Source organism: Opisthorchis viverrini (genome assembly GCF_000715545.1).
Source record: "Opisthorchis viverrini unplaced genomic scaffold opera_v5_172, whole genome shotgun sequence".
Classification (NCBI taxonomy): domain Eukaryota; kingdom Metazoa; phylum Platyhelminthes; class Trematoda; order Opisthorchiida; family Opisthorchiidae; genus Opisthorchis; species Opisthorchis viverrini.
Genome location: NW_008751831.1, coordinates 141,330 through 160,923, shown reverse-complemented (window position 1 = coordinate 160,923; position 19,594 = coordinate 141,330). Strand labels below are relative to the sequence as shown.

At 45.3% G+C, this 19,594-nt stretch overlaps 1 protein-coding gene across 1 annotated transcript; it reads right to left on the bottom strand.

Moving 5' to 3' along the window:
• Positions 1-1,911: 1,911 nt before the first annotated feature.
• Positions 1,912-19,135, bottom strand: T265_07522 (hypothetical protein; the record flags this gene model as incomplete). The annotated part of the gene is made up of 9 exons (XM_009173067.1): positions 1,912-2,283; positions 5,654-5,787; positions 11,314-11,477; positions 11,777-12,014; positions 15,287-15,430; positions 18,233-18,468; positions 18,505-18,582; positions 18,616-18,699; positions 18,952-19,135. 9 exons carry the CDS (start codon positions 19,133-19,135, stop codon positions 2,181-2,183), a joined length of 1,365 nt encoding a protein of 454 aa, XP_009171331.1.
• Between the last annotated feature and the right edge of the window lie 459 nt (positions 19,136-19,594).

Below are 19,594 nucleotides of genomic sequence, written 5' to 3'. Positions count from 1 at the left end.
CGCCAGGTGAAACTGAGTGTCCCTGAAAACCAAGGAGTTTGGTGGACCCGAAAGGCGGAATAAATTGTAGATGCAAAAAATGTTGGAAGAGTCTGCAGAATGTTCTACCTGGTTCGTTTGAGTGGTACTCAGAAGCTTCTTGTCAGTGAAACTAACAGGGGAAAAAATGACTCCCTGATGCCCAGTAAAGGGATACAGAACTTCGAATAAAAATTCATTTGGCCACCTGCTACCTATAATCCAGAATGCCGGCCTTCAAACAGAAAAGTGGACTTCAGCGTCGGAAGTGTCCCAGGGCGTATCTCTGCTCAGGCGTGATCTTGCTCCTGGCTCTGAAGACCTTCTAGAATGGGGTTCCGGTGACTCCTTCTGCACTTGGCTAGAGACATTAAAAGTAGCGGCTGATCAATTTCGGTGGCTTTCGGGCTGTCAGTTTCCTGCCAGATTGATTGAGCGCTTGGAAGTGTTGGCACTCAAGATGCTGGCGATAGGCTACCACCAGGTCCCCTCCCGCACCCATTATTTTCTCTTCTTCCAAGTCCTTAAAGATAACTAGATAAACGTTGTGGTTGGTCAGCAGGGAAGCATCAGCGTCAACACTGATGGTGATTATCAACGTTTTGGTCTGCCCAGACAAGACTATTTTTACCGGCATATCCACCGGACGACTGCATCAGTCACACAAATTCCCCGAGACCCCCAAAAACCTGGGGAACAAGTTCGGCTAGTCAGGTAGGAACAGGAAGAAAAATCCTGTGCACCAGCTTCACATCTTCATTATTGTTATAAAAAGCTTTTGAGGAACCAATTGGATAGTTTCCCGCAATACGCCCTATAACTACTTCGTAAGCCAGCGTCAGCCGGACAGAATCCAAATACTGACACTGTTGGTCTATCAAGTAAGTGTTTACGCACGAGAAATTCGGCAGCGTCAATTATGGGTCCCCGTTTAGTGACAGGAACAGTCCTATTAATTGTGGTCGCACAACGAAGCGTCAGTGTTGAATATTAGTGTTTTGATGACGATGATGAGAGGCAGTGAGAAACACTCCCATAGCGGTCAGTCCGGAGAAAATTAACTTTGCGGAACCCGTCTACAAGGATTTTCCACAAACGGTAGATCTAGAGACCTTGCCTGTGAGGCTATTGCAACCCAGCATTTGTTAAGGAATATGAATACACATCGACAAAATGTTAGCGCTCGCTACTTGGAACCATATGGGTGGCAAAGCAGGGCGATTCACCCTAACTACAGCTGATGGGGAGATGGGACCTGTCCACAATGTTCATAACTACGGAGCAGTAGGAAAAGAACATGCTGTAAAAGGTTTTCACTGACTAAAGCGGTCTCAATCCTAACCCAAACAACAGACCTTACACAAAATTGTCATTTAATTGTTGGATATCGTCAAGATGGAAAATAGCATATTCCTGATGAAAATAACAAAAATCTGATTCCTTTATCCCCAGTTAACAGAAAGACTGGGGGGCAGTAATAACAAGAACCACCTCTGCTCAGTGAAAGTTGTCGGGCCCTGGATTCATGAATTATCTAACATTGTTCATCCAAAGGAGAGTTCGAGAATTCAGATTTACGAATCGCAAGTATATGATATACGTATTATTGCTAACCGTTTGATACGATATGGATATTTCTATGAGAGTAGCCTACCACCACCTCCAAGTGAGACTATGCCTATGAATGAATCTGGATTGCGTTATAGAGACGTCAGAAAATGACGCTAAAATCACATAAAAATGAGTTTGTTGAGCATGTTCACAAAGACACGTGAAGTTACCTGTGTGTTTGATGGCGAATATTACTTCAATGCTAGTAGATTCCGAAACACACCACTGTGGTGTTACGACAATTACCGTAGGAAACGAAAACATCACAACGTTTTTTTCCAAATTTAATTCAGGTATCCCGCCTGGCAATGGACTACCTAAAGAGCTGTGTACAAAATGCGGACACGAGTGCGCGTGAGAAAAAAAAATCACACGCGTTGTCATAACAGTGACAGTTGAGGCTAGGATGGAAAGTACAGAAGGGGCATTGGACCATGTTTTAGACAACGAGATTATGAAACAGGTCTCTGAAGGAAAAAGCAGATAGGGAGTGATAAAATTTACAGAGCAATAGATAGGACTTGTTACACAATCGGAGATACATAGGGAGGCTACAACGTTAGCTTTTTGCACTGTTCCCAGGGGAATTCTGGTCGTCCAAAATGGCCATAGACAGCCGTTTGAAGATAACGTGGTGCACGGAGATCCAGCTCACTATAGAAAAACAGATAATGCGGTATAGATGTAGCTGTAGGAGGGATTTTCGATGAATAGGAAATCAGTACTTATGTAGTTATTCAACTGTCAACTTCAGCATATGTCAACGTATGCTCCATCTCAGGTGATGAGATTTAGTGAAACAGGTTTGGACTTTGAAAAACTCAGTCACATGTGGAGTGAGTATCGTTTGTCGGCTGTGGACACTGACACCAGGCGGCCCAATAGGTGGCTTCAAAGTGGCTACTGCACAAAAGTCGTATCGAGAATTAGGCCGTAAGCAGGTCCTTCTAAGCAAACTGTGCTGACTATTTTCTGTGGTCAAATAAACTAACGGAACTATAGCTAATGATATTCAGAAACCATTCGATCCGATCATAAGTGGCATTCAAATCGTCGATTCGCATGTACTAAGATTCTGCGTTGTGTCACTTCCATAACCTACCGAACTTATGTAAAAACCAAACTCGCACCTCAAAATAAACAGTACACGTACTTCGAAGAATCAAAATCGTTATGTTCACCAAGACATTTGGCACTGGGAACACTGATTAAACCAGCCGCATGACCCGTTCTAAACATACGTACTCTCCATATTACAGCTGGTCTACCGCGACCCAATTAAGGAAACTTTTCGTAAATGTGAAAGTTGTACGGTGCATGCCTCCATGGAACAAAACGCCATTAGCAATATAGATGCCCATCATTATGGACGTGCCTCAGTATCTGTCCGCCACTCGTCCGTTGCAAAGTGTGTATTTGAAATCCAGTAGGTTCTATTGTGTCCCATTTTTGGGCTATGAACCGCGCAGAAACTGCAAAGTTAGAGTCTAATAGGCATTTCCCACACTTTGTATGCCTGTGTGACGGAGTAAGAACACCCCGGAATGAGATGGACAAGACTTTCCGCTACCACTAGTGTGTGTCTCTTCGGCACATAACGTCTCTGCAAGTCACAAGAACAATGAAGGCTAAATTACCATACGGTTGCCCAATAGAAGATATTAGGAATGGACTTGAGATAGGGGCCCCTCGACCAAGGGCTCATATGGCAACCATGCCACCAAGAACCCAGTGTCGCACATTTAAAACGCCATGTGAGACAGACACACTGGTAGGTATAACAAGAACTCACAAAAATGGATGCTGACCAAAACTATTTGCCATGAATGCAGTGTTAAAAATAACCAAACACGGGGGGCAAAACAAACAGTTAAATTCGGTTAAAATTCAATATGCTGTTTGGATACGAAGATTAAAGCGATTGGCTTCAACCAAATACGCCGACAAATGTCCCGCGTCGTAGCACAAGGTCAATCTCCGTAAAACAGCAGAGATGTGCCAGGTTACCGGAAAACCTAAAATATTTTGAGTTCAATGGTTGATCGTTGGATTAAGTCACCTACTAGAAACTGATCCTCCGACACATCGGGTGCATAAGAAAAAAATCGACATAATTTAAGGACAACTGCACCCGATCTCATCAACAGACCAACGCAACCGACAAACGAAAGGGTGATAAGAATGCTTTAAGGAAGAACGTCACAAAATTTATTCTAGTTACGTCATTTTTATCCGGCTTATCAGCTACGACCTGTGCAGCTGGCAAATAAACTGTTTGAACTCTGCACACCCAACGGCGTTCGTTGGACGTATCTGATTTTTTACGTCTGAACAGGTGAACATATGCGCGCTTCATCGATGTGAGTGCGCAGGTGGAGTAGTGGTAACACGCTCGCCTCCTATGTCAGACGTGCGGAGTTCAAGCCCTGGCACTACCATTAGATGTGCACTACTGATGAGCTCTAATAAGAGCACAACTCGAGTGCAGTGCTTTTACATTTGGTGTGGAACCACCAGAATGATTGAGCTAGGACAAGGATGACTGTTCAAATGAGAGTGTTGTGAATGTGCACTCTAGAGATCTCATAGCCACTCATAACCAAATTCACCACTTACCAAGAAGTACACAGGCCTATCGCTAGTGGTACACACATGGAATGACCGTATATCTGGTCGCTTATATGAGTACTTTGATAGAAGCCGTTTGTGACCTTATGATACAAAAGAAGCAAGATATCTCTTAAGCACTAATTGGTGAGGAACATGTGCAAAGCATTTCAAGAGATTTGCCGGTGTACCCTTTAAGGTGCGCACCTTGAAATCACAAACCCTGAAACATAAAAGATGAATATCACAAGATGAAATCGATTGTCCTAGTCTAAGTAAACCGGCGCTTTCACGACGTGCCGTTTACCTACACCTCTCTTTTTGTGTTAGTATTGCAGCAAGGAGCTTAACGAACACTGTGAAGTTAAGTGGAAAGACAATTTTCACCGATTCTTTAAACAGTGGCAAACACTCAGCCATTGAACTGTGGAGATGAACCTTTAGTGTCGTAATCCAATATCACTGTGCCTTCCCCCGATCTTATGATTCCAGGATGTATTTCACGAGCAGTCCATCACTGGTGTATACGTAGCCATCTTACAATCCGGGGAAGTTAAACTGCGAATGCATTCAGCACCAAAGAGCTATTTTGACGTCAACTTGGACGCTTGGAGCATCAAGTAAAGTGGAGTTCAAGCTAGTTAACGCAAGTGGCTGCATGCTAATTTACACATTGTTGCTCCAACATGATCCCAATTGTCGGAGTACTGCAGGGCAACACAAAGAGAAAGTGCAAAGTGACCTGAATTTGAGCGATCAGTCGAAGCCAACGTTGGGTATGCCCTGGTTGCTTCAAGGCACTACATTCGAAAGCATAGTTTTTTGACACGACCAGGCTACAGAATGACGTCAATGAGGTAGTCAAATTAAACGACCAGATGTATGCATCCCAGTGGGGACTTCCAACCGAATTTGATCTGCACACCAATGGTGAACAACATGTGTGTATTTTTGGCGAGTAGTGTAGGTTCTGGCTGCCACAAGGTCCATCACCGGTCACTTAGGCGAAATGGGAGAGTCATGTAACGGAAGTCAGGGCTGAAATTGTAAATTACTAATAGCGCCACTTAAGCTGAACTGAGTTGCCCCTGAAATGCCTTAGTTTTCAGTTGTGAAGGGTGAGCGAGGAATTAACTAAAATGAATCAGGCAAGTTATTTTATATCTTGAACCAATGTTGCGTCCTGTCTGGATGTCGCCATCTGAGAAGATGGCATCGGCGGACTCGTTTCTGGGTCAGAGTATGCGCACTGCACCGTGAGTTGGCGGGTATTTGGAGCAAACCATCCCCTAGAATGTCAGGCACTTGACCCCGATAACACAAACGAAGGATCGTGACTGGCTCATCCGTCACCTGCATATTGTCATCTCCCAGTTAATCCATACAAATGGAGATATCCATGATTCGGATAACTTACTTGACAATTACTCCTGGACGAAGGTCGAAATTCTGTGTCACAATTGTCAGCAACTCCTTATCTGACACAGTTCCAGTCCCATAGCTGTCCACATAGACGGCGAGAGGTTCCGAAATCCCAATAGCGTAAGACAACTGCCGTTCACAAACAAAATAAAAGAAAAAGTCGGACATCAGTGGTCCAGAAACGGTAAGCTAGACGACTAATACAATGAAGCAGATGTGACCTTAAATGCTATTAAACACGTATGCACCAGAATTACGATGACCTCACCTGGATTCTACGTAAAAGCAAAAACTGTAAGGACATAATCAAAGGATAGGAACATATGTACAACTGCCCTGCGTCAACACACGAAATAAAACGTGCCACCCTGGCTCGAAGTGCTGGATGTATTCCTCGGATGAAGTGTCTTCTGCATCACCAGAAAATCTGCTGCCTCATTACGAATTCGCTGGTTTCAGCCGACTCCTGCCACAGTTCTCAGAAATCGGTTGTCAAAGGCCTGAAGATGAAGCAGACGCTCTAGCTGAAATGGCCAAGACTCAGCTGTACAGCATTACAGTCTGATGCGTCCTTTGATGACACAGGTTGGAAAACGCCTGGCCTTTTCGAGTCGAGTGTTGACTTGGCCTGGCAAAACTACCGTCAAAGCCAATGAAACCTCCGAAATACCTGAAGTATCCCGCATCATGACTCTGTGCTTTGTGGGCGCGAAGCACATAGCGAGGACTTTGACCAGCTTCTTACTTTTTTATAACAACTGAGAACAATGTCATCTACATAGTCCAGGTTCATAAGGTTCTCTGTCAGTATTCTTTCTTCATCCTAGATAATTTGCAGTAAAATCTTCAGGTTAGCCACAAGATACTCTCGGCCTCTCTGAACAGTGTAGGAGACGAGCCGTCTGGACCAGATGCTTTGTCGTGCTGAATCAATGAAATCACATGCTGGGTTTTCGTTGTAAAAGTTACGTCCTTACAGAGGTTGAGGATCGGGGCCAGCTGAACCGTCCTTCAAAATATTCATTCCATCGTTCATAACCAGGTCTCGGAGGCCAGTTAGATAGTATCTGCCCTCCTGGGACCACTCGGTTGGATTAGGTGGAATAAGGCGCCGCTGTTTCCTGTTGCAAAGGCTTTCTGCTTATCCCGGGCTCTCGTTATCCACCAGCGTTGTCAATCCTCGGGGCCGTGAGTGTTCGGCATCCGGCGGAATTACGTGCCTCATCATTATTGGTTGTTGCTGGCATAGATCCCCCGACACCAACAACTAGTGATCCCCAGGACAGCAACGGTTCATTTTTGGATGTTCAAGCAAACCAACAACAGTTCCAAAAGCTGTCAGTATAGCCCCCAATTGTCCTTCAGAATATCATTGTTACCGACGTACCCGCTCATTCCTGAAGGCTCTTCGGTCGACAGAATATAAACATGCAACGCTGGGGAAGTAAATGAAGCATCCACTGAAACCATGAGCTCCTTGAAGGCAAGACTGTAATCGGGTTACAAGGATTCCTTAATATGATCGAAAAAACTCTACACTTCGAATAACACAACGTGGAAGTTTTGCGCTGATCATCCGAAGGGTGCCAAATGCAGATTGTTTCAAGGTTAATCACCATCAGAAAATAGGCGGTGTATAGACCTCACAAGGGTAATATGAGAATTGATGAAAACTATTTTTTTAAATGGCTGCAGAAGACAAGACAATTTTACTGAAGGTTGGGGGGAGATATAACTCAGTGGTTAGAGTGCGAATTTACTGACCGGAAGGTCCGTGGTTCGAACCCAACCTCTGCCTCCCGACTTCCTTTGTCTAGGTTTGGGCAACCTGGCAGTATTCCGGCCCTCATGCTTCCTTCTGGTGGTATGGCAGTTAGGCACCGAAATGGTGTACAGCTGAAAGATGTCAAGTTGATATTCCCCCCTAGAATCACACCAACAAACCCCAGATTCTCGCAAATGGAATAACCACATATTTTAAAATCGCGCAGAGAACGGAGTGGAACACCGATGGCACAGTGGACCAACCGGATATTTGAAGGACGGTCAGTTGTTTCGCATATGAATTTACTGGATGTGACGGTTTGGAAAATTTGAAAACTGAACCGAGTTCTGCCCTAGCAGATGCAACTCTCCCCATTAAGAACGCAGTTAAAACATGACAGAACCTGCTAAGTTTACACGATCCGCAGGAAAAAATCGACTGATGCGTTGCGATAGGTAAGATGAAATTTCTCGCTACGACTTCGGTTTTTTTAGATCGATAACGCAGTCTATCACAAAGAACCTGAATTGGATGTAAGCAATAACAATGCTGTCTCTAGTGGTATACCAGAAAAGACAAGTGAAAAATCGCCCACACTTCATCAGGCAATATGACTCACGGAAAAAAGATGCATATTGAGACTAGTTAAACAGGGGACGAAAGTGCTCTGTGGTTAGAGCGCGAATTTACTGACCGGAAGGTCCGCGGTTGGAACCTGAACTCTGCTTCTCGATTTCCCCAGTCTGGGCTTCGGCAAACTGGAAGTACGCACCATTCTGTGGGCATTTTCTCTTTACTCCATGTACACGTACGCGGTTATTACGATGATGATGATGATGATGTACACCAATAAGCCTTGTCAGGTGGGTGCCCAAAAACCCACCGCTTTCTTTGAAAAGGGTTAGATACAAACCTTCCAGTCCTGGTGCCCACTCGTGCACTGGCATGGATATTTCGTACTTCATTTCCATTTACCCACAGGTACTATTCTTGGAAGTGATCGGCTCATCTCAATTGAAGGCGAATTAATTAGCCGTCTTTCTCCACCTGTTTCGCTGACGGTTGCGTGCTTCGGCCAGTCAAGTGCATTAGATGGTGTACGGCACGGCTGTTTCCGGTGTCCAAAGCTTCCCCCAATTCCTGAGATTTCATAGTATACCAGAGCTCTTGGTTCTTCCCCCAGACCCTTCGCTATTTGGCGTTTGAAGGATTCGCGTAGGTCATTGTACTCACCACCTGCTAGTATGGATATCCTGAAATCAATCAGGACCAGCGATTTCGGCGATACCTAATAGTCATTTTGATCGTATCAAAGAAATCAGAAAGACAGCCCTGAACGCCGCTAACAGTTCCTTTTTCATTTCGCTATGCTTCATCCACGTACTCGCTACCAGCACAGAGTTGGTTTACTACAGAAAGCAGCTGAGCTAAGTTAGATCAATACTGTTGAGCTATGATAGCTCTCCGAAGATGGTCAACTAGCATGCTTCTTGCCCCTTGAAGAAAACGAACTGTCAGGTGTACTCGCAATATGTAACAGGAATCTGGTTGTGTAACCCAGAGGGAGCAGCAGTCTTGAACTGTGGTCCTCCATCAATGGCTGACAGTCACGCGATCCGATTGGGTGCACGATTGATTTGCACTTGGTGGTTGCCAGGTAACGCGACTCTTCGCCACCCATTGCTGCCACCTACAGTTGACCCGGCCGATACGGCCACAGACACTTCGAAATCGTCCTTCAAACACCATCACTCAGTTCAACTGACAGTCCCTCACATTCGCACTTTGAAACAGGCTGGATAAGACTGCTCTTGTATGTAGGCTCCACCCGCTTTCAATTGATGTGTTTCACTGATCTGAGGGTCGAGATGGTTCGGTAGTTGGAGCGCGAATTTACTGACCGGAAGGTCCGTGGTGCGAACCCAACATCTGCGTCCCGACTTCCCCCGTCTAGTCTTGGGCAACCTGGCAGTATTCCGGCCCTCGTTCTTCCTTCTGGTGGTATGGCAGTTAGGCACTGAAAGGATGCTACAGCTGAACGATTTTTTTTAATCACTCCGAAACGGGAATTCAAGATCCAAGTATGGTTGTTGAAATGACTTTCCCATCGGTTTTCGCTTGATTCCGGTTGCGTACCTTCAGCGATTCAGAACTCGCTGGTGCTCGTTCGGCTGGCGTTGGTGGTGTTAGAATTCACGGAGCTCAAGGGTCCCTGGTGAGTGGTTGTTTACTGATAGTCGCCTCTTTGTGGTTCATTTCGCAACGCCTGCGAGAAAGCCCTGTGAAAGATCATTCAGCTGTAGCACCCTTTCAGTGCCTGACTACCATGTCACCAGAAGGAAACACGAGGGTTGGGACACTGCCAGATCTCCAAAGCCTAGACAGGAGAAGGCGAAAGACAAAGGTCGGATTCGAAACACGGACTTTATCAGTAAACTCGCGCACTAACCACTGAGCCATCTCGCCCCTGTAAGCGTGTCGGTAAACGTTCCATGTTCATTGCATTTACATACGCTCCAAAAGACTGTAGCTTTGATACATTCGAAGACAATTGCTACGACGCCATGAGCACTGTGTTGCGGCAGACTAACAGCTCAGATATTCTGTGGTTGCACGGAAAAGGGAGAACATAGTGAAGGAATGGATGACATTGGTTAGCTTTTCACGTAGTGCTGTTGTCTCCAACACAAGATGTAGTCCACGCAGCATATTCTCGAACGAAATCAAACTTGCTGTTATCTCGTCTTGTCTTCATGCGTTTTCGTAGGGCCATGTAAAATAAGCGACGCAAAGAATCTAGTTACACTGGAGGGTTAAGCTGATTCTTTTGTGATCGTTACACTCACTGCAAGCGCTCTTTTTGAAAACAGACAGCAACATTAATCCAAATGAATTAGCTGGGATGGTCTTTTGCATCCAGATAACCTAGACAAGCACCAATGGAGAATACCACCCCTATCTATGAAAAGGACGGATAGGAGTTTGCCAGGATCGAAAGCTCGGTGGCTCTCGCTTTCCGGATACTCCAAGCTTCTCGACCCAATCACACTCATTTTTCACCTGACGTCTGACAGTTCTCCGGATTGTCGGCCAGGAGAAACATGCGTCTGAGAATCGAGCAACTGTAGTGTTGTTGGAGATCCAGTTCTTGTATATGTGGTTGTGCCATTGCGCCAGTGGAGCATCCCGCACATTTCAGGAACAGTCAACATTGGAAGATGTACCGTCCAGAAGAGATAATGTCTTCAGTAGGTAGTTTTTAATGGCATGTCCCACAGGATCCGAGAGGTTCACAATGCTCAGACGAGGTGTGTGGAACTTGCGCGTCACTGAAAGGCGCAATGAGAAGCAGCGGCGAACAAGCCCCTGATTCGAATCCAGATTGATGTGCCACAACAAGCGACAATAAGGAATTGACCCACGCTATACCTGGTAGCGATGTAGTCTGTTAGAAGTTGGTAAGCGAGCGCGGACGTGGGCCCCAGTCGACTAAGCAGAATAGGTGGAGGATGCACGAAGATCCAACGGCATTCTGTCTGACCTTACCTGCCCTAATTTCGGGTCGCCACGTCACAGTTGGTTCCCTCCAGATCATACACGTGACAGGGCACGTGCACGCACAAGCTTTGCTTGCTGCTGCATTACCGGTCTTGAGTCCCTAGTGAATCATCTCGTTGCACACAAACCGTGGTCACCAAGCTTCCACTGGCGGTCAAATGTGAGAAGGCATTTGAGGGGCTAAGTCCACATGCAAAACATACGAAAACTCATACACTGAACTTTTAGTTTTACACAAATTCATGCAGTAGGGACGTTCGGAACAAGTGAAAGAAAGTAACTCTCATGAGAATATTAAAGGAACATCATTGAAGTTATATGAATCCGCTCACCTGGACCAACACGCGACGGCAAAGTCCAGCCTTGACCAAAGACTTTGCAACCCAACGAGCTGCATAGGCGGCCGAGCGGTCGACCTTTGAGTAGTCTTTACCGGAAAAGGCACCACCACCATGTGCTCCCCAGCCACCATAGGTATCAACGATGATTTTTCGACCTACGCAAAAAAAAACGAGGAAGACTATAGCAGACGAAAACAAAAGGTCGCCTTTCAAAAGGGATATGACTTAGGATTTCGAAAACGTTTTGAGGACCCATAAGAACCCTTGGCGAGTATACACAGAAGCAGTGTGAACCAGTTTTTTCTACCTATATGTACCAGAATGGAAAAAGACAGGGATCCATCTGTTGAGTGGAAAAGCAAGATATCACCAAGCAGATAGAGTACAACAATAAAACAAGCCATTAACACCTGCTACGGTAGTGGAATGTTCAGACTTATTCTATAGCACTAACCTGTTAGTCCAGCGTCACTCTGTGGCCCACCGACAACGAACCGCCCAGCGGGATTCAGATGATAAATGGTTCGGTCATCGAGCAGGTTTGGAGGTATGACAGCTTTGACCACTTGCTCCATTAGGTCAGATCGTACTTGCTCCAAAGTAACATTCTCATCATGCTGAGTGGAAATCACTATTGTATGCACGCGCAGGGGTCTACATGCTCCGTTGTCATGCGCATATTCCACAGTCACCTATAAAAAGCGAGCAAAAATGCAAGAAATATCTATTGCATGTTATACCAACTTATGCACGAGGGCAATGTCTTTATTCTGTCTTTATAAGGGTTGAACTGGAAAATCTTGGATTTCAGGAGAAATTATTGTTGGATCCAGAAGGGGTACACTCATTCCACCATGCCATGTGAACTACTCCGTAGCTGTTTCCAGCGGTTTTGTGATTACCATTGTAACTTATTATTTTATTGTCCCCTCATTTGTGCACAAAACAACTGCCCTCTATGAAAAGGTGAACCACATGCAATTCTTCATTTATATATGAAACGAGCACTTAGTAGAGAAGGTGCGCCTCGGGGGGATAGTTCATGAAAAGTACCAACTACAAAACACGTTCCACAGAACCATAACGAAGTGCTCTTGTTGAAAGGCACTTCCTTGCAATACTTGCGAAAATTGAAACCCAGACCAAACACTTTCTAAGACATAGATACCGTAAACAATCATTGGAGCCCACATTAATATAGTGGAATTCATCCACTCGTGAACTAGCTTAAACGTTACTTATTTTATATTCTGACATTTCCTTGATATCTGATTTGTCAAGAAATCTAGTTTACTCTACCTCAGACCGCAAGATTCCGTGCTGCTAACGCGGCTGTGATCGTAGCTCAGTAATACCACATACTCAACTTATCGTTTTGACGTCACCCTCGGTAGACGCCGGCAAGTAAGCACGCCTCATCGCGCCTGGGAAAATGCGGCTTGGTGCCGGCTCACCTAATAGTGCACCCAATAGAGGTTGCACCCCGATGTCATCAACTGGTTATCGGAGGAAAGACGTGCGCATACAAGCCACACATCAGCATCATCGTAACAGTGATCGAAGGTCGTGTGAAAAATGGTTTCGAAAAATCAGAGAGAACTGAGACCAGTGGTCCTTAAAAATGAACCTTCCTCTGGGAGAAATTTCCAGGGAGCCTTGAATTTTTAAGATATCAACCGTCGATTGTCAATCCGATTCACCTGATGTTTGAAAATTTATTTTACTATTCTTTTCCACTATTTATTGATATAAGATCTGATCAGAACGCACACTGGCACCGTAAAACGCACTTACACCTGCTTAAAGTCAGTAAAATTTTATGAGGACTTAAAAACAAATCTACTGGTTCTTACACTACTTATCTGAAAGTGGAAACATGTTGCAAATACACCTGATTGCAACTCATGATTACGCTTCGGGAACGGTCATTAGTAATCTTAACTGAACACTCGCTACACTAGCTTCAAGGGTCTAGATACATACGTATTACTGAAGACCAGTCGGATTCTACAACATTTGTACCCCACACAGCATCAACTCGAAAAGATCATACTGATTAGTCAAATAGGTGAGGCAGAGATGATGAGCAGACGATCAGATGATGTCATATATTCAGCCCTGAGGTAAGACGGAAAGACGGTGCATTGTCAGAAAAGAAAAGAAAAACTGTCATACTGTGCCAGTCTGTCTATCCATGATCGCTGGCACACAGTTCACTTTTGGCTATGCTGCCCAGTGAACCTCCTATGTGGTGTCAAAACTATCACAGGTAGTTTCAGTTCATGCCCATCTTATCTATTCTATCCGCGATTCATCCTACCGTACACTCCCAAGGTATACGTTTTGATGGTTGTCGGGTCACTGTGTAAGAAGTAAATCTCTTGACTCGTGTCTCAAGGACAGCACTCGATGACAAAATAATACCAGGGAACTACACATAGTAGAGATGACTCCGCAATGATGCTTTTGTCACCGTAAAAGCTTTAGGTGACAACAGCCAGCAAAACCGTAAACCGATCTGAGCACCGCCATCATTGTCCGGTGGAAATCGTAAACGGATGGCACATTGCAGTTGCTGTCAACATATTATCATTGTACCTTATTCACTTTACTCGTCCCGCCCGGTTACTTTGATGACGTAGGTCGTGAACGGCCAATTCAAACCAGCTATACATCTCAAAAAAGAGGCAGTCATATACGTCTTGTCAGTACTCGCGCTACAGTACTTTTTCGGTCAGCTTATTAATCGGTTGTGGATTTAGATGGAGAAGCGATTTTATTCAGAGCCGCTTCAATTACTCCAGTGCCATTCTAGAAACTGACAAAAGGTACCGCAACAAGTGTTCCCCTAGGAGAAATTACAAATCAGGAAAACTGTAATACAATTGAGGCCTGCTATTTGGGACTGCATTCATACAAGGATGGAGCAATAATGACGATACATCCTTCCTAGTCACTACTTACGAAGACTTTTTGGCACGTGGACTACTTTATCATCGCCATTGTCGACAGAAATACGCTAGTAATACATACGGACGCTCAACTGCCCTATAGCCATAAGATCTTATTAGAGTCGAAAGAAGAGCCTGGTGCAAAGCCTTATGTCCTTAAGATCACGAACAAGGTTGGGAAGGAGAACCTCAGGAGGGGTGCGAAGTAGGTTGCGAATCAGTGCCATGGGTCATCAAGTGCATACATGTGACTAACGTTCAATTTGGAGGTGGAGGCAAAAGGGGTAAATGAAGTGAAGGGGCTATATATCATTCACTAGCAGAAGCGGAAACTGCATGTCGTTTGGTGGATTATGGTATTACGTCATTGTAGGTTACATGATTCTCCTTGTAATTAGTTAATGAAAAACCACGGGACATGTCCAGCATTCCCTCTTCACAGTCTACTTAGGGCTTGTCTGTCACTGCACCCTAGAATCGCGTTAGGTGAGTCCCGTAAGGTAGGTTGAGTTAGTCCAATTGAAGGTGTCTTATTTCGATAAGATTCTCAGATGTGTCTATTTCGTTAAAACCCAAGATGTCAACAACCTGTTGTTTCTAATTTTCCTTACCAACATAGGGGTATTTGTACTGAATTCCAACCCATTCTTTTCGACTGCTATCGAAGACAATGATGATGATTACGCTGATATACGGGATAGTTCCAATAACGTTTAGGCGGATACGAAAAACATTCGACGGTTTGCGACAACCGGTAAAGAGCCCCGGGCAAAGGACAGCAATTAAGCAAGCCCACTGAAAAAAAATCATAACACTTCACGAGCTGAATAAAAATAAACGTCAGAAACGAAATAGTGTATAACGACATGGTCCATAATTATGGTTGCGTTTTCAAAACTGGACCTCCTTACCACACCACCAGTGCTAACTGTCGAGTTTTTTTAAAATACGTTGAAACAAAGGAGAACTGGGATGCCAGACAGATTAAACAGTGGTATTGTCATTTAGCTCACCTGTGCCTTGTTATCAGGCCTAGCCCAGGAGAGAATGTGGTTTCTCCGACAATAGGCCAACCTTTTGGTCAGCGCATGGGCCAAAACGACCGTAAGTGGCATACATTCCTCGGTTTCGTCCGTCGCATATCCAAACATGATTCCCTGGAAATTCGAAAAAAAGAGGAGCACATCTAGCCGTCTAAAGAAAACTACAGCAACACATAGTGATAGAATACCCCCGTCTCGGGATGAATTAAAGTGTTACTTGTCAAAAGCATGTGGGTTAGGCACAGGGTCGATGCATGAGAGGAGAAATCCGCTATTATAAATTTGTATATGCAAAACAAACTAGGCACAAGTGACGCAGTCCTTGTGCTTTCGCCTTCAATGTTTGATTGTATGTTCCACTTTCCCGTTTTTCGGTGACCTAAATCGTAGCAACTAAAACCAGCGTGTTTGTGGCACACGGTTAATAGCTGACAAACTGAACTGATTTGAATTCAATACGGCAACCAGGCTGGTGTCACGTGACGACCGTTGTGAACTGGAGGTACCTTTAACCGTAAAGTTCAGTGTTGTATGTGGTCGGTGTGCCCATATATAAACGAGGGGACAACTAGAGTGCCCAACCCAAACTTTTGGAGCAGAAGCCTGTCCTCAAGGCGTGAAACTAATTGAATAGTCCAAAATTAGGTGAAGAATCGCTACACCTGTTCCCATCACAAGCCTGGAAGGCCAGGAGACTATCAGATCTCTAAACATTGATCAACCTGGTAAAAGAAAAACATCGGTCAGCTGTAGCACCCTTCGGTGCCTAACTGCTATACCACCAGAAGGAAGAACGAGGGCTGAGGTACTGCCAGGTCGCCCAAGCCTAGACAAGGGAAGTTGAGAGGTAGAGATCGGGTCCGAACCTCTGCGGGCAGCGGAACTGTGACGTCTACATGTTTTCGATAACCATTGTCTCATAACCCCGGGCTCGGGCAGGCTGGAGTCAGCGAATTTACGAGGTAGTTAGAGAGCGATTGTTTGGTTCTCTAACACGGGCTTCAATCGAAGTCCAGCACCCAAAAGTGCGATGGTCTGGTCATGTATTACAGACGCCCAATCACTGTTTACCTGGAAGTGTTATTTTTAGCCCGATGCAGTGGCGCAAGCGAACAGGTGACCCAAAATTGATATGGCAGAGAAGTTTGAAAACGATTACAACTCACATCTCAGGGCGGAATCCGCCGCGCGGCTGAAGACGCTACAACATATGAACACTACACTATGTCAACGGCGTTCATGTTGTGATATTCCACCCGGGATGGATGCACGCACCGCGGAATGACTGCGGTATGCTGGCGTTTGGTCCCCCCTCCACCAACTTCTATTATTTTCTCAGCAATAAAGCCTTCAAACAACTCATGGTTACACAACAGTTAAGCTTACCGTTGAAAACCAGAGAAACCGAACAACCAAGAACATGGAAGCGAAATTTTCATGGTCTGCACCAGAGAAGTAATTATGCGGTCGCAGGCTAATGAGTCAAAATGAAGTATAAATGTTATGTTTAATCGCACTAATGGGCTCACTCTGTCACCGGATGCTTGATTTGCAGTGAACTACCAAAGAAATACATACTCACGGAATGCCACTTGATGATTGGGCGGAGTACGACGGTAAGGGAAGCAGCAGCAGCAGCATTATCAGAGACAGCAACATCGGTGTTGACACTGATGCTTCTTTGCTGCATGATCGAAGTTTATTTAAGCACACGAAAAGCCATAAAGTGAAAGGAAGGTACATGAGCGGGTGAGGAGGGAGTCTGATGTTCGACTATCACAAACATCCCGAAGTGATTACACATCCAAGAGCTCGATTAGACGATCTAAAAATAAAGCAGCAGCTGAGGTGACGATATCTTCCATCTATTCATTCAGGCAGCTGTAATAACGACATTCCGCATCAATGATCCTTCTAAATGGACTCTAATACTGTGTAAAAAAAGTGCTGTCATTCTGCTAATCATCATCATCATCGACAGCATGACATTAGTGTTCAACACCGATGCTGATGCTAAAGGTGATAAAAAAGCGTTCAGCTGTAGCACGCCTAGCTGCCATGCCACCCGAAGGAAGCACGAGGGCTGGGAGACTGCCAGGTTGCCCAAGCCTAGACAGGGGAAGTCGAGTTGTGGGGGTCGGATTCGAACCACGGACCTTCCGGTCAGTAAAATTCGCGCCTAACCACTTGGGCCATCTCGCCAGGTTGCCTCGATAGGAACAGTCGAGATGGGAGTTTAGATAAGAAAGACGGACATTCCGGTCAGTAAGTTCGCGCCCTTGACCGACTGCGTAATGCGCAAACCCAACAAGCCGAAGCACTTGAGTGTCATTACGGAGCATCGAAAAACAGAGCTGTTGTGATAATTTGCGTAATTAGACCAATTGCACTATACTGGAGGATTCGATGCGACACACCTAGGTGGGCTTATGGATAGGGGTCGGATGGACTCATTCTAAGTTGATGACATGCCGTCACCACTCGATCATGCCATCAGGCTTGTGAGCCAAAGGCTGCTCACTGGTGTTTCTATGAAGTCTGTTTCGAGAGAACTGGTTACCAGCGAGAACAATTTTCCTCGGGGGTCTGCGTCTAAATTCATATAGCCGTGGTTGCGCAGAACGGCGGACGGTCCCCTCAGAATCACTGCCAGCAGCGAAGGGACACATGTGCATATACCTCTAGAGGAGTCTTGAAGTCTAGGAGACCGTACAGGAAGCCCACAACTCAAGTACCACACTGACTGTCATTAATTAATCGGTGTTAGAATGCCAACTCCACACGACTGGTACTCAAAAACCATGAAAACCGTAGCACTGCGTCGATAAGCGCATTCACGTTAAATGCAAAATACCACAGTGCATACTTGCGAAAATTCATGGACCAACATCCATTATATAGTACGTTAATACGTACCTGGTCACCAGCGCCGATTTCCTCAGTCCTGCGACCCTCGTGAACACCTTTCGCTATGTCGGGACTTTGTTGTTCTATGGCGGTAAGGATGTTACAGGATTTATAATCCAATCCTTTTCGCACATCATCATAACCTATACTTCTGACAACCTTGCGGACGGTGGTTTGCAGATCCACACCAGCAGTCGAAGAAATCTCACCTCCAACGAGAATCATTCCCGTTTTTGTGAAGGTTTCTAGATATTATTGGTTGAGAAATGCAAGTGGCTTACCACAAGCAACTTTTGCTTCAGGGTCCCTGCGTAGAAATTCGTCCAAAATTGCATCACTGATCTGGTCACATAGTTTATCTTTTGGCAGTAAGATGACTACACCATTTTTACCTGGATGACCCTCACCCACTGACTCCGATGTAAACAAAAATGTATCCATTTTGCCTATGTCACCGTTCGTTAGCGTCGGCATGTCTTGCGATAACGACCAAAGAAATTAACCACGCCAAGGTCGGGAATTTTACACACTGCGCCACACTCACAGTTCTCTCTCTATCCATCACCGCTCCATTGGCTTTCCTCCCATGAGTAATTACGATCACAGAGCAGTTTTAACCCTAAGTAGGAAAGTGTACGGTAGTATCCGCATCAACCGTGAGAGTTATATTGCCGTTTGGAATGATCAGTTTTGCTGTCCTAAAACGGCGCGCAGTACAAATTTTCAACACTGCCGTAATTTGACGGATTGAAACACAGGATCGAGGCTTTCGGCCAACTTTCCCGGGTCGGTTTTGTTCTTGTCAGTCAATGGCTGCCGTTCACCTGAAACGCAAAAGTGAAAAAAGGGTGTAGCACTGCTCTTTATGTTCTCAGCGCGGGGCAGTATGCTTGCCAGCGCCAGGATTCGCATAAATAAATGTGTAACAGTGATTTAAACTGGGTTCTAGAAGGAGCGTGGACAACCGTTGGAGGGAGGTCATTCTACGCACCCATTACCCGAAATGAGAAAAAATTGTCTAATGAATATGTGTGCTCTGAGATTGAAAATTTTCTCACTATGTCCCTGCCGTGTGTTCGCTGGGTCAACGGTGAAAAACCTGTTTGCCAAGCATTGTTCAAGCAGGGCGTAATTAAGAATTAGGTTCTCTCGGAGGCGACGGTGCTCCAGGAGAAAGAGATCAAGCATCGTGAGACGCGTTTCTTAGTCCACGGATTTGAGGCCGGCAACAATTCTCGTGGAGGCCCGCTGGACACGCTCAATGAGGGTCACGTCTTTCGTACGTCCTGAGTAGACGACTTAGTTGGCGTACTCCAGGAGCGGTCTGACGTAGGCCCCATAGAGTATTTGGAAGTCCGTGCGAGTAATACG